Source organism: Acomys minous (assembly GCF_964271855.1).
Source record: "Acomys minous genome assembly, chromosome: 9".
Lineage (NCBI taxonomy): Eukaryota > Metazoa > Chordata > Mammalia > Rodentia > Muridae > Acomys > Acomys minous.
In genome coordinates, this window is record NC_140490.1 from 119,044,811 (window position 1) to 119,059,280 (window position 14,470).

Genomic DNA, 14,470 nt, shown 5'->3' on the forward strand with positions numbered 1-14,470 from the left:
ATAGTTTGTTATTTCCATACTATTTTAAAGAGGACATTCCACATAAGAGAGAATGCCAATAAAGGATAAAGATGAAGTAACAGGCAAGCCTAAACAGACTGTTCTACGACCCTGAGATACTACAGTAAGGCCTTGCAGAAAGTGTAGACTAATGTTTATTTAGTCTGTGAAACACTGGGTTGGAGACCAGACCCCAGGACTAGCTTAGCTAGACAGGGCATCCTAGCAACCCCAGGACCTTTCCTGGCATTAAAGCAGAAAATTACTGTTAAAATCTAATACTAAGATTAATCTGCCAGACAGGGCATGCTGGCGCACATCTTTAATCACAGCACTTAGGAGGCAGATGCAGGGGAATCTCCGGTGAGTTTGAGGCCAGACTAGTCTACACAGAGTTCCAGGAAAGCCAGGGTTACATAGAGGGACCTGTCTCAAAGATAAAACAAAAACCAAAAAGATTAGTCTGATAGAATGGGGCAGTTATGAAGAAAAGAGGAGGAGCCAAGTCTAGATCACAAGGCTCATGCAAGAGCTAAGGGCCTGAAGCTCAAGGTACTGAAAGCCAGGGACATGTGGACAAGCCAGGGATGTGTGGACAAGCCAGGAGAGCTCCATGTTGACTACCCTGTTTACTCACTTTTTTCCCCCTGAACCTAATGTCTCTGGATCTGGACAGCTGCCTGTGAGCGCAGCTCCAGGGGCCTAACATTCTTCTGACTACTTCAGGTGTGTACACAGATACACACACACACACACACACACACACACACACACACACACACACACACACACAATATTTAAAAATACAATATCCATCTAATTTTCATTGCTATCTTTTATTATTTTACAATATATTCAAAAACTGCCATTAGAGTTGCCTCAACTCCGCTGAGGGCCCTGAAATAAAGGGACACCTAGATACACAAACATCAGTCCGGAATACCAACTTTCCTGAATCATCACCACCAAAAGGGCTACAGTTTTTAAATAAATGTGTGGCAAGGCAAAATAAAATAAAACGTGTTGATATAGAAAGTAAACTTTGCTGTAATGGTTACAGAAAGGAGGTGATTCTGTTGTTTTGTTTTCAACACATCTGGTTCTGGCAGCAAGTGGTATGATATTATTTGCAATGTGCCCTGCAATGTCCTGCTTCCTGTCTGTGCGTGTAACCTGAGTCAGAGAGCAGACACTGCAAAGTGCCCCAGCTACCTTCAGCACCCTCCTTCCAGAAAGCCACAGTGCTAGTGAACCCGAGTGGCCTCATGAGCCACAGTGCTTTGCGACTGTTTTTCCCCAGTAACCTGGATGTTTTCGATTATCTCTAAAAGAAACAACCAAGAAGCAAGCAACCCCTCCAGGGCCCAAGTTCACACTCCCCGAGCAGGAAAGCGCAGCTCTACAGGGCATAAAGATACGTTTCAGCTTCTTCTTAGTAGTTCTTAATGATGTTGACATTAAAACAGATTTAGCTGGATTTCTAAAAAGAAAATATTAGTTGCCAAATATTTTAGAATCTTAAAGCATCACATACATGTAATTCTGTCTTAATTTAAAAAACAAACAAAAACCCACATGTGTGTCTTTAGTTACGTCTCTTGCCTTCACTAACGTTGGCTTTCTGGCTAGACATGAAAACTACAGTAAGTGCTGCCTTTCTTTCTCTCTAAGCAATAATTTGGGTCTCGTTTTATTCAATTTGACTGCAGTATTTTCTTAACGACAAAAAGGCAATAAAAAGAAATCTCTCTGAAATGGGCATGTGCCAACCAGTTTATGTCTGAAGTCACATACTAACCAAAGTGGCACTGAGGCATTCGAGGCATCCAATTTTGTTTTCTTTTTCAAGTTTGTCAGTTTTTTACACTATTACTTTTGTCTAGCAGGACACAGTGTCACCGCAGGGTAAGGCCAAGAGACCATCAGCTGCTAGAAACACAAAGGACTTCATTCTCAAGAGCTGCTAAAACCTAAGTGAGCAGGAGTCAACAGAGCCATGCTTGGTCACATTCAAATTCTCTCAAAAGCACTTTTCTGTTGTTTTTGCTTACAGTAACCTAATTAAAATTACAGCAAATAAGACTATACAGTTTTTTCTTATTGTTGTTTAAGGTACTGCTATGTTCAAATGAGTATCATTCCATTTGCAAAATGCCATTAAAAATATCCTTCCTATAAACATGGTTGGCAAAATAAAAAGGCACAGAAGGAGGCTACCTAGGTATGTTCTCAACTTTCAGAGAAGGGGACCAAAGCACATGTCATGTACTGTTCATGAAGAAACACTGCTAAAATATTCAGTAAGTCATGCACAACTTGAGCTCTGCAAAGCTTTTCTTCAGAGAGAAGATGAGTTTTCCTAACCACATGCTCTGCAAAACAGGATGCGAAGCTGCACATACATTTGGTTTTAACAATGGACCCACGTTTAAATTAAAAAACAAAAAGTGAGGCAATTAAGCAAAGGAAAACAATACCAAAATACCTTCATAAACAAATTCCACCTGCAGCCTCGGTCCTGTTTACCTACAGCCATTATCCTGTGTGGGAAATGTCCAATAAAATGTAAGATGCAGCATACAGTCATGTAATCTAGAAAGGTTCCATGATAATCTATTGCAAATTGCACTTGACAGTTCATCACAACAATGGAACGCTGGCCCCTGTTGGTTCACACAGTCCTTGAGCCCCAAACTGAAGTTGAAGTCACCAGTAAAATGATCTGGATAAAAAATTTGCTGCTGTGCTCAACCAGCTGGCTCCACCCTCAGGGTGTGAGCCAACCCGGGACACTGCCTTGTCCTGTTCCTTTGTGGGACTCTCATCCTCAGGCAGGTAGTCAGGCAGCTCTGTGTTCTCTTCCACTTCCACGGGGGCGTCTTGGAATGGGACGAGCATCTGACACAGAGAAGCAGGAAGAGCCATTACAAACCAAGCTAACACAACACACCCATGTCCTAAGTCACATCCTCATCCTAAGCACCATGCTCATTCCCAGCACTGTCAAGGGCTCTCAGTCTTCAGCTCTGTCTTCTTGCATGCAGTTGGCCTGGGTTCTAGTCAGGAGCAGCCCGTCTCTCTACAGATGGGTGAGATGGGTGCATTGGCAGCTGTAGGAAGCCCAAGGAGCTCACAGCTTACAGACCCACCCTCCTCATCACAGAGCTGGTGCTCACACTATCTACGTATTCAAAGCGATGCACTTTTCTTTTCTTGGATTAACAAAACTAGTTCAAGTGAGAACGAAAGTAATAAAGGAATATGAGGGACTGCGTCCTTTACTTACATGTAATAAAGGAATATGAGGAACTGCGTCCTTTACTTACATGTAATAAAGGAATATGAGGGAACTGCGTCCTTTACTTACATGTAATAAAGGAATATGAGGGACTGCGTCCTTTACTTACATGTAATAAAGGAATATGAGGGACTGCGTCCTTTACTTACATGTAATAAAGGAATATGAGGAACTGCGTCCTTTACTTACATGTAATAAAGGAATATGAGGAACTGCGTCCTTTACTTAGACATAACGTCTGCATCACGTCTCCACTGAGCTACAAGCTTCCTTTACAGGAAGACTCTGAACTTCAGAAAAGCTCTCTCTATATTCTAAGACAATAACTATTAATTAAGATACAGTCATTCCTCTACATTTCATAACTATCCTCTAGGACCGTTATACTGCACTAATCATGCACATAATCAAGAGCCCCGCCTGCAGGAGTAACATAAAGGACAAGTACCTCTTCCCCACTCTCGCTTTTCACAACTTGCTGAGCCTTCATGACCTTGGTTGATGCTATTGCTGACGCCAAAGCCTGGGCCAGGATAAAAGGAACAATTCTGAATGATGGTTTACTTATTTATAACTTCAAGCATATTCAGTCATTGAAAGTACTAACCTCTGCTTTCAAATCTGAACGAATTCGCACCACACATCTTTGAACAGCCATTTGAAAAGTAAAGCTAATAACACCTTTAATTTTTAACAAAGCCTCTTCACATAGATTTCTCCGAGACTGAAAAAATGAAAACAACCAGTTATTAAAACAGAAAGGAAATAAATCAACTTAAGCCACAGGGAACCACGCACTAGTGCTTGTTTTGTCGCTGCAAAGACACCAAAAAGCAAAGGACACAAACCTACATGGCGGCGCCGACTGCAAGCCTAGGCCCTAAGGCATGGCCCAACTACAGTAACCTCCACAATGGCTTACTCCTCTCCTGGCTATTGCAGGAAGTTGAATGTTGAAGGTACATGCTCGTCTACCTATGCTTATGTAACAGAGGAGCAACAGCAGCACTGTAATCTTACGACGAGCATGGAGCCTGGCTATGTGCTTTTGCTTAGGGCTGGGTTTGGATAGGAAGGGAGGCAAAGTTCCAACACAACAGTAATTCCTGGCATACTTCAAACTTTTTTGTTTGTTTATGGATGGTTTGCTTGTTTTTTCAAGACACGGTTTCTCTATGAAGCCCGGGCTATCCTGAAACTCATTCTGCAGACCAGGCTGGCCTCAAACTCAGAGACGTGCCTGCCTCTGCTGGGATCAAAGGCACCACCACCATCCTGCTCAAACTTCAACACTAAAATGTAGTTTTAATAATCAGTAAGAAGTCACCCAATGCTATTTTTTATCAGAAAAAGAACAAATGAGTAACAGAACAAAGTGCTCAAAGACAGAAGCAGAGGTTCCTCAAGCTTAAGTGAGCACACTGCAGTCCACCTGCCGTGGAGACAGCCCCGTGCATCTGCTGACACGTCATCATCTGACTCCAGCTCCATGACGAGACTAACAGAGACCTAAGGTGTGCTAAGACATTCACTCCCTAGGCCTCTAGTCTAGTTTTAAAAATCTCAACTTGGGTTTGTTTTGGTTTTTCTTCTTCTTTTTTTTTTGGGGGGGGGAGGGGGCAGGGAGGTGCAGGGTGCAGGGGGAGGGGCATTACAAAGGGGAGATGGACCTGCAAGGACTGGGAAGTGAATGTGATGGGTGCATAGTGTGAAATTCCCAAATTATCAATAAAAATAAAATGTTGGAAAAAAAAACCTCTAGGCTTAAGTTAGAACTAAAAGCACTCAGCGTTGGACTCACTGTCCCTAATAAATATTATTTCATCCTTCAGTCATGGCATTCCCAATGCCTTCCACTGCAATCCAAGCAATACCAATATTCTTTTTTATTTCATTTTCCTCTCCAGCTATTTACAATATAACACAGACCTTCTGATGCTCTAAGGCAGGGTGCTAATATCCTGTTTCCCACTTCACATCTCCTTTTGTCTTTTCTTATCCCCACTGTCCTGTAATTAAGAAATAACTCTGTGCTTTGGCCCTCAGGAGAATCTCCTCATCACATCAGCTATATTTCAGAACATATTTCAGATTGTTTGTTTTTGTTTTCCGAAACAGGGTTTCTCTCTGTGTATCCTTGGCTGTCCTGCACTCACTTTGTAGACCAGGCTAGCCTCAAACTCACAGCAATCCCCCTGCCTCTGCCTCCCTGAGTGCTGGGAGGACAGAAATGTGCCACTGCGCCTGGCTGGCAAGCATAATCTTAATCTTACTGTATATTGGCCTATACTGTTGTGACTAGTTAGATTTGAGTGTGAGGTGTATATAGGAGAGGAGGGTGACTAGGCATGTATGAATTTGTGTATGTGCACCCATGCACACATCCCATGCACATACACAAGATACAACTCACGTTCTCATGACTGCACACCAAGTACTCTTATCTGCTTAACTATCTATCACCTTAGCCCCTTTTGGATTTTTGTGTTAGCTTTTTAAAAGTAACTCTTGTTCATATACAACAAAAGAAGAAAGGAGGGGGAGGTAAGAAAGCCCCAGCAGGCATCCCTGCTTCTGAGGCAGCCAGGCTCCTCTACCTCCTCCACACTGACACAGCATTTGTTTCAGGCCCAAAATCTCAGGGCTCAGGAACCATGAACTTTAGTCAAAATAACCAACTCCTTCCCTAAGTTATTTCTGTTAAATATTTTGACACAGCAGCAGAAAGTCTAACAGAAACCAACCAGAACTCAGCACCCTCCCTGAGTTGAGCACAGACTTAAGAACTCAGTTAAAGCAACTACAGTTCTCAGGGCAGAGAGACTGAAGAACCAAGGAGGACAAGGGCCACACAGACAGCCAAGGAGGACAGGGGCCACACAGACAGCTAATCAATGGTCAAGAGGGCCTCGTTTCAAGCTGAATGACCACTACTGCAGGTGTGTGAGGAAGCAACCCTGAGGCTGAGCAAATACCCACTGGGAGGAACAGAACAACAATTATATGGGCTCACACTGGGTGAAGAATGCACCATCGTCTCCTGATATGCACTAAAAAATAAGTGGAAATGTACCAAGTAGGAAGAGAACACACAGAAGGGTCCTGGCGCAACAGTGCAGCAGAGTCATCCCTCGGTTGAAAGGTACGGTCTTACAGAGCAAAACCTTAAGCAAACCTCAAGATCCAACTACTAAGGAGTAACTAAGCTGTGGTCCAGAATAAAGCTGAGCAGGCTGTAGTCACACACACTTTTAATTTCAATTCTCAGGAGGCAGAAGCAGCCAAATCTCTGAGCTTAAGGCCAGCCTGATCTACAGAGTGAGTTCTAGGATGGCCAGGGATACACAGAGAAATGCTTTCTTGGAAAACAAAACAGAATAAAACTGAAGATTATTTAAAGGCTATGCATATAAATGCATGCAGTGTTCTACAAGACACAAAATATCTGGCCATATCTAATAAAAAATTACCAGACATTTGAAGGAAACACACAAACATTACACTAAAGTAGAAACACCCACAAAAGCGACATATTCAGAAATAATACAGGTAGTAGAGCTAGTAGAGTTAGTGCACAGGGCCATGGAAAATTCTCTATGTTCAAGAAGCTATGGAAAACATGCTATGGAGATGCCATGAAAATTCCTAAGTCAAACTTCAAAACATACTATAAAGCAACGTTCACAATGAAAAACACACCGGAGGAGAATAACTACAAACAACACTCACAGAAGAAAATTAGTGAATATAGAAACAGAAACTATCCTAAATGGAAGAGAAAAACAAATGAAATGAACAAGACACCAGTAAACTGTGAAGAAATTTCAAGTGGCAGACAACACATAATTTAGAGTCCCTGACAGAGACAGAGAAAAGGGAGGAAAATTAGTTTTGAAGATATGATAGAAAAATCAATACAAATTTGCCACAAATTTAAACTCACAAAGCAAAGAAGTTGGATAAAACTGAAACAAAATAAACACAAACAAAAGACTGGGCTCCTGTGAGCCAGTGAACTTCAAAGTCAGACTTACAGAGTACAGCCCTACCACTCAAGCAGCTCCGCGCAGCAAAGCCAGCTGTAAAAGACCCTCAGCTCAGACTCTCCTCTGCCTCGGCATAGGGAAAGCCACATGAATCCAACCAGTGGCAGAAGAGAACATCTAAAAGCTAGCAGTGAGGAAGGAAGAGGAGAGAAGAAAAACAGTACAAATAACAGCAGAATTCTGAACACAAAAAACTCCAAACACAAGACAGTGTGTGGCTGGCTATCTTACAGTGTGTGGCTACCTTACAGTGTGTGGCTACCTTACAGTGTGTGGCTGTCTTACAGTGTGTGGCTGTCTTACAGTGTGTGGCTGGCTATCTTACAGTGTGTGGCTGTCTTACAGTGTGTGGCTGTCTTACAGTGTGTGGCTGGCTATCTTACAGTGTGTGGCTGTCTTACAGTGTGTGGCTGTCTTACAGTGTGTGGCTGTCTTACAGTGTGTGGCTGTCTTACAGTGTGTGGCTGTCTTACAGTGTGTGGCTGTCTTACAGTGTGTGGCTGTCTTACAGTGTGTGGCTACCTTACAGTGTGTGGCTGTCTTACAGTGTGTGGCTGTCTTACAGTGTGTGGCTGTCTTACAGTGTGTGGCTGTCTTACAGTGTGTGGCTGTCTTACAGTGTGTGGCTGTCTTACAGTGTGTGGCTGTCTTACAGTGTGTGGCTGTCTTACAGTGTGTGGCTGTCTTACAGTGTGTGGCTATCTTACAGTGTGTGGCTATCTTACAGTGTGTGGCTGTCTTACAGTGTGTGGCTGTCTTACAGTGTGTGGCTGTCTTACAGTGTGTGGCTGGCTGTCTTACAGTGTGTGGCTGTCTTACAGTGTGTGGCTGTCTTACAGTGTGTGGCTGTCTTACAGTGTGTGGCTGTCTTACAGTGTGTGGCTGTCTTACAGTGTGTGGCTGTCTTACAGTGTGTGGCTGTCTTACAGTGTGTGGCTGTCTTACAGTGTGTGGCTGTCTTACAGTGTGTGGCTGTCTTACAGTGTGTGGCTGTCTTACAGTGTGTGGCTGTCTTACAGTGTGTGGCTGTCTTACAGTGTGTGGCTGTCTTACAGTGTGTGGCTGTCTTACAGTGTGTGGCTGTCTTACAGTGTGTGGCTGTCTTACAGTGTGTGGCTGTCTTACAGTGTGTGGCTGTCTTACAGTGTGTGGCTGTCTTACAGTGTGTGGCTGGCTATCTTACAGTGTGTGGCTACCTTACAGTGTGTGGCTATCTTACAGTGTGTGGCTATCTTACAGTGTGTGGCTATCTTATAGTGTGTGGCTGTCTTACAGTGTGTGGCTGGCTGTCTTACAGTGTGTGGCTGGCTGTCTTACAGTGTGTGGCTATCTTACAGTGTGTGGCTATCTTACAGTGTGTGGCTTTCTTACAGTGTGTGGCTATCTTACAGTGTGTGGCTGTCTTACAGTGTGTGGCTGTCTTATAGTGTGTGGCTGTCTTACAGTGTGTGGCTGTCTTACAGTGTGTGGCTGTCTTACAGTGTGTGGCTGTCTTACAGTGTGTGGCTGTCTTACAGTGTGTGGCTGTCTTACAGTGTGTGGCTGTCTTACAGTGTGTGGCTATCTTACAGTGTGTGGCTATCTTACAGTGTGTGGCTGTCTTACAGTGTGTGGCTGTCTTACAGTGTGTGGCTATCTTACAGTGTGTGGCTGTCTTACAGTGTGTGGCTGTCTTACAGTGTGTGGCTGTCTTACAGTGTGTGGCTACCTTACAGTGTGTGGCTGTCTTACAGTGTGTGGCTGTCTTACAGTGTGTGGCTATCTTACAGTGTGTGGCTATCTATCTTACAGTGTGTGGCTATCTTACAGTGTGTGGCTGTCTTACAGTGTGTGGCTATCTTACAGTGTGTGGCTGTCTTACAGTGTGTGGCTATCTTACAGTGTGTGGCTGTCTTACAGTGTGTGGCTATCTTACAGTGTGTGGCTGTCTTACAGTGTGTGGCTATCTTACAGTGTGTGGCTATCTTACAGTGTGTGGCTGTCTTACAGTGTGTGGCTGTCTTACAGTGTGTGGCTGTCTTACAGTGTGTGGCTGTCTTACAGTGTGTGGCTACCTTACAGTGTGTGGCTGTCTTACAGTGTGTGGCTGTCTTACAGTGTGTGGCTGTCTTACAGTGCGTGGCTGTCTTACAGTGCGTGGCTGTCTTACAGTGCGTGGCTACCTTACAGTGCGTGGCTACCTTACAGTGCGTGGCTACCTTACAGTGTGTGGCTACCTTACAGTGTGTGGCTACCTTACAGTGTGTGGCTACCTTACAGTGTGTGGCTGTCTTACAGTGTGTGGCTGTCTTACAGTGTGTGGCTGTCTTACAGTGTGTGGCTGTCTTACAGTGTGTGGCTGTCTTACAGTGTGTGGCTGTCTTACAGTGTGTGGCTATCTTACAGTGTGTGGCTATCTTACAGTGTGTGGCTGGCTATCTTACAGTGTGTGGCTATCTTACAGTGTGTGGCTATCTTACAGTGTGTGGCTATCTTACAGTGTGTGGCTGTCTTACAGTGTGTGGCTGTCTTACAGTGCGTGGCTGTCTTACAGTGCGTGGCTACCTTATAGTGCGTGGCTACCTTACAGTGCGTGGCTACCTTACAGTGTGTGGCTACCTTACAGTGTGTGGCTATCTTACAGTGTGTGGCTATCTTACAGTGTGTGGCTGTCTTACAGTGTGTGGCTGTCTTACAGTGTGTGGCTGTCTTACAGTGTGTGGCTATCTTATAGTGCGTGGCTACCTTACAGTGTGTGGCTGTCTTACAGTGTGTGGCTACCTTACAGTGTGTGGCTATCTTACAGTGTGTGGCTATCTTACAGTGTGTGGCTGTCTTACAGTGTGTGGCTGTCTTACAGTGTGTGGCTATCTTACAGTGTGTGGCTGTCTTACAGTGTGTGGCTATCTTACAGTGTGTGGCTGTCTTACAGTGTGTGGCTGTCTTACAGTGTGTGGCTACCTTACAGTGTGTGGCTGTCTTACAGTGTGTGGCTATCTTACAGTGTGTGGCTATCTTACAGTGTGTGGCTATCTTACAGTGTGTGGCTACCTTACAGTGTGTGGCTGTCTTACAGTGTGTGGCTATCTTACAGTGTGTGGCTGTCTTACAGTGTGTGGCTATCTTACAGTGTGTGGCTGTCTTACAGTGTGTGGCTATCTTACAGTGTGTGGCTGGCTATCTTACAGTGTGTGGCTATCTTACAGTGTGTGGCTATCTTACAGTGTGTGGCTATCTATCTTACAGTGTGTGGCTATCTTACAGTGTGTGGCTGTCTTACAGTGTGTGGCTGTCTTACAGTGTGTGGCTACCTTACAGTGTGTGGCTGTCTTACAGTGTGTGGCTATCTTACAGTGTGTGGCTGTCTTACAGTGTGTGGCTATCTTACAGTGTGTGGCTATCTTACAGTGTGTGGCTATCTTACAGTGTGTGGCTGGCTATCTTACAGTGTGTGGCTATCTTACAGTGTGTGGCTACCTTACAGTGTGTGGCTGTCTTACAGTGTGTGGCTATCTTACAGTGTGTGGCTGTCTTACAGTGTGTGGCTACCTTACAGTGTGTGGCTGTCTTACAGTGTGTGGCTATCTTACAGTGTGTGGCTGTCTTACAGTGTGTGGCTATCTTACAGTGTGTGGCTATCTTACAGTGTGTGGCTATCTTACAGTGTGTGGCTGGCTATCTTACAGTGTGTGGCTATCTTACAGTGTGTGGCTATCTTACAGTGTGTGGCTATCTATCTTACAGTGTGTGGCTGGCTATCTTATAGTGCAGTGGAGGGAGCTCACCTCGCAGCCCATATCCATCAAAAACAAAACCATTTGTAAAACAAAAATTAAAAGAGGGCATTTTGGACATATGAAAAAAGAGCTGGAAACTTCCGTGTTGAACGTTGCAGCAATGAAGGAAGTAGCTGGAATCCAGTCAGGAGTTAGTTCTGGCTACCTGAGAACTTGTTGGGGAAGTTGGGGAAGGGGGACAAGGAAGAGACAGTGGACAGGGAGCGGGAGGGGAGAAAGAAAACGAATAGTTGCTTTGCAGCAACTACAAGGAATAACAGATTGAGAGCATGGAAAAATTCTAAAATGAGACAAATCTTTTTCAAAAGGTTGTTTTTGGCAACCCATTTTTGGGACTACTCCCTGCTGCTAAGAACTGTTACTCTACTTCTCAATAAAACCTTGGTGTCCTTAAAAAAACAAGGTAGGGCAGGAGGTGGTGGCACACACCTGTAATCCCAGCACTCAAGAAGGCAGAGGATGGTAGATCTCTGAGTTCAAGGGTTGTCTGGTCTACAAAGCCTGTCCAGGACAGCCAGGACTGTTACACAGAGAAATCCTGCCTCAAAAAATAAAAAATAACCAAAAAATTAAATTAAAAAAAATTTTTAATTAAAAAACTGGTTCTCAGGGCCGGCATAGCAGGACATTCCTAAATTGTGGCACACTGCACTCCTAAGGTTGAAATAGAGCTGCCTAAGCTCAAGATCAAAGTGGCTACAAAGTGAGACCAGCTCTCAAAACAAACAAAACACACACCACAGAACCAGCGAGATGCCACGGTGGGTTAGAGCACCTGCTCCCACGTCTGACACCCTAAGTTTGATCCTGGGAACCCACAGAGTGAAGAGAGCCAACTCCTCCAAGTCCTCTGGCTGTCATATGCACACATACCCCAAAGAAAAACTTTAAAATGCAACAGAACATTTGTTTCTTTGAAAGGGTCAATGAAATTGATAAAGCTTTCATTTTTTTAGAAAAACTTCCAATCACTAAGCTCAGGATAAAGAAGAAACTATTACTATCGACCTTATAAAAATAGAGTTACGAGAAGTTAAGCACCTTTTATCTGGTCTTGGGATCAAAGTGTTTCAGATCTGGGAGGGGTTTTTTTTTGTAGATTTTATACTGCTGTGTAAATTTCACTAGTTGAACATTGGACATTCAAAAAGTATTAATCCTTAGCTGGAAAGATGGCTCTGCAGGTTAGAGCAACTACTGCCCTTGCAGCAGTCCCTAGCATCTATACGGCAGCTCACAAACATCCATGGACTCCAGCGCCGGGGCTCAAGGGCCAAGCTCTGGTGCACATACACACATGCAGGAACAACATCCATACACATGAAATAAAATTTGAAAAATCTGAAATAATTTTTTTAATTAAAAAACAAAAAGGAATTCTTGAAACTCCAAGCCTTTTTTAGTAGGATACTGATATTTAATAAGTCTTAGAGAGTGTGTGATGGCTCAGTGGTTAAGAACACTGGCATCTTTTCCAGTGGTCCTGAGTTCAATTCCCAGGAACTGCATGGTGGTGGCTCATGACCATCTATAAAGGGATCTGATACCCTCTTCAGGCATGCAGGTGTACATGCAGGCAGAGCACTCATTAAAAAATAAAATAAAAAACATACATAAGTAAATTTGAAAAAAAAAGTTTTAATGTAAGTTTTGGATCTTAAAGCACTTCAAAATGTGGATTTTTGGTTCAAGGACACTCTCAGCCTATACAAACAAGCACTAGGAATAACTGTATGCCAACATAGTATGACCAATGAAATGTACACATTACTATAAAGGCACAACAACCAAACCCTACTGAAAGGGAGAAAAATAGGACTAGATCTAATAAAACATCAACTAATGGTCAAAAAGCTGCCCACAAAGCAAAGCCCAAATAGCTTGATGATTTTTTAAAAATGTGTAAAACAGGGGCTGGAGCGATGGCTCAGAGGTTCAGAGTACACAACTGTCTTGCAGAGGACACGCATGTGACTCTGAGCACCCACGGCATTCAGAGAACTCAGTAAGAAAGACCACTGAAAGCTGGTCAAAGAACAGGGGGGAAACGAGCATTCCCACCAATACCAACCTGAAACAAGTGAAAAGACACACACAATAAACCCCATTCAGCCACCGAAACAATGACTAATGCACTTCTGAAATGTCGCTCCACACTGCTAGTTATCAGGAACATGTACATCAAACCATAGAAACACTTCAAGTCCACTAGGACGGCTGGAAACTGACAACGGTTGAAGAAGATGTGGGGGAAGTGGCCCCTCCTACATACAATGCTGGCTGAAATATAATATTGTGCAGCCACTGTGAACAATCTGATAGCTAATCAAAAAAATTACCATTCAGATGAGGTATGTACCCAAAAGGATGTTAACATGTGAAAAAAAAAACAAAAAACAAAAAACAAAACTCAAAGGTAGAAACAATCAGCTGATGAATGGATGAGCAAAGCAGTGCTGCACATGCACTCAATGGGGTACATACAAAGTGATGCCCACACATGCTACAGTACATGCACTCGATAGGGTACATACAAAGTGATGCCCATACATACTACAGTACATGCACTCAATGGGGTACATACAAAGTGATGCCCATATATGCTACAGTACATGCACTCAATGGGGTACACACAAAGTGATGTCCATACATACTACAGTACATGCACTCAATGGGGTACACACAAAGTGATGCCCATACATACTACAGTACATGCACTCAATGGGGTACATACAAAGTGATGCCCATGCATGCTACAGTACATGCACTCAATGAGGTACATACAAAGTGATGCCCATACATGCTACAGTATATGCACTGGATGGAACATACACAAAGTGACGCACATACATGCTACCATATATGCACTCGATGGAATATACACAAAGTGATGCACATACATGCACAGCATAAGCACTCGAAGGAAAGCATACAAGTGATACAGGAATATGCCCAGTGTAGATGAACCCAGGACCTAACGGTATCTGCCCTAGCTCGCTTGACATTAGTAAGTTATAACTCAGCTATATAATAACACACTGCTGTAACCAGACCTGTTTGTTTCTTGCATGTCTGTCAGTTCAGGTGTTTTATCCTAAGTCCTGCCATTAGGAGCATGTACATTTAAAACTGCTATGTAGCCGGGCGTGGTGGCACACTCCTTTAATCCCAGCACTGGGGAGGCAGAGGCAGGCAGGTCGCTATGAGTTCTAAGCCAGCCTGGCCTACAAAGCGAGTCCACAACAGCCAAGATAACATAGAGAAACCAGGTTTTGAAAATCTAAACAAAAAAGAAAACAAAACAAAAAATGCTATGTATGCTGATTAGCTGTTATCTTTACCATACGATG

General features: G+C 43.6%; 1 protein-coding gene across 3 annotated transcripts in view; it reads right to left on the bottom strand.

Annotated features, from left to right (window-relative positions):
- Positions 1–819: 819 nt before the first annotated feature.
- Positions 820–14,470, bottom strand: part of ARMC1 (armadillo repeat containing 1) — a 29,773-nt gene continuing 16,122 nt past the window's right edge. For all 3 annotated transcript variants that reach the window (XM_084794647.1, XM_084794648.1, XM_084794649.1), the window contains exons 5-7: positions 3,906–4,022; positions 3,747–3,821; positions 820–2,898 (exon numbers count right to left, since the gene is read on the bottom strand). In XM_084794647.1, the coding sequence (XP_084650773.1) occupies positions 2,707–2,898; positions 3,747–3,821; positions 3,906–4,022 (384 nt within the window). In that variant the 3' untranslated portion in view covers positions 820–2,706. The remainder of the gene's footprint in view (positions 2,899–3,746; positions 3,822–3,905; positions 4,023–14,470) is intronic.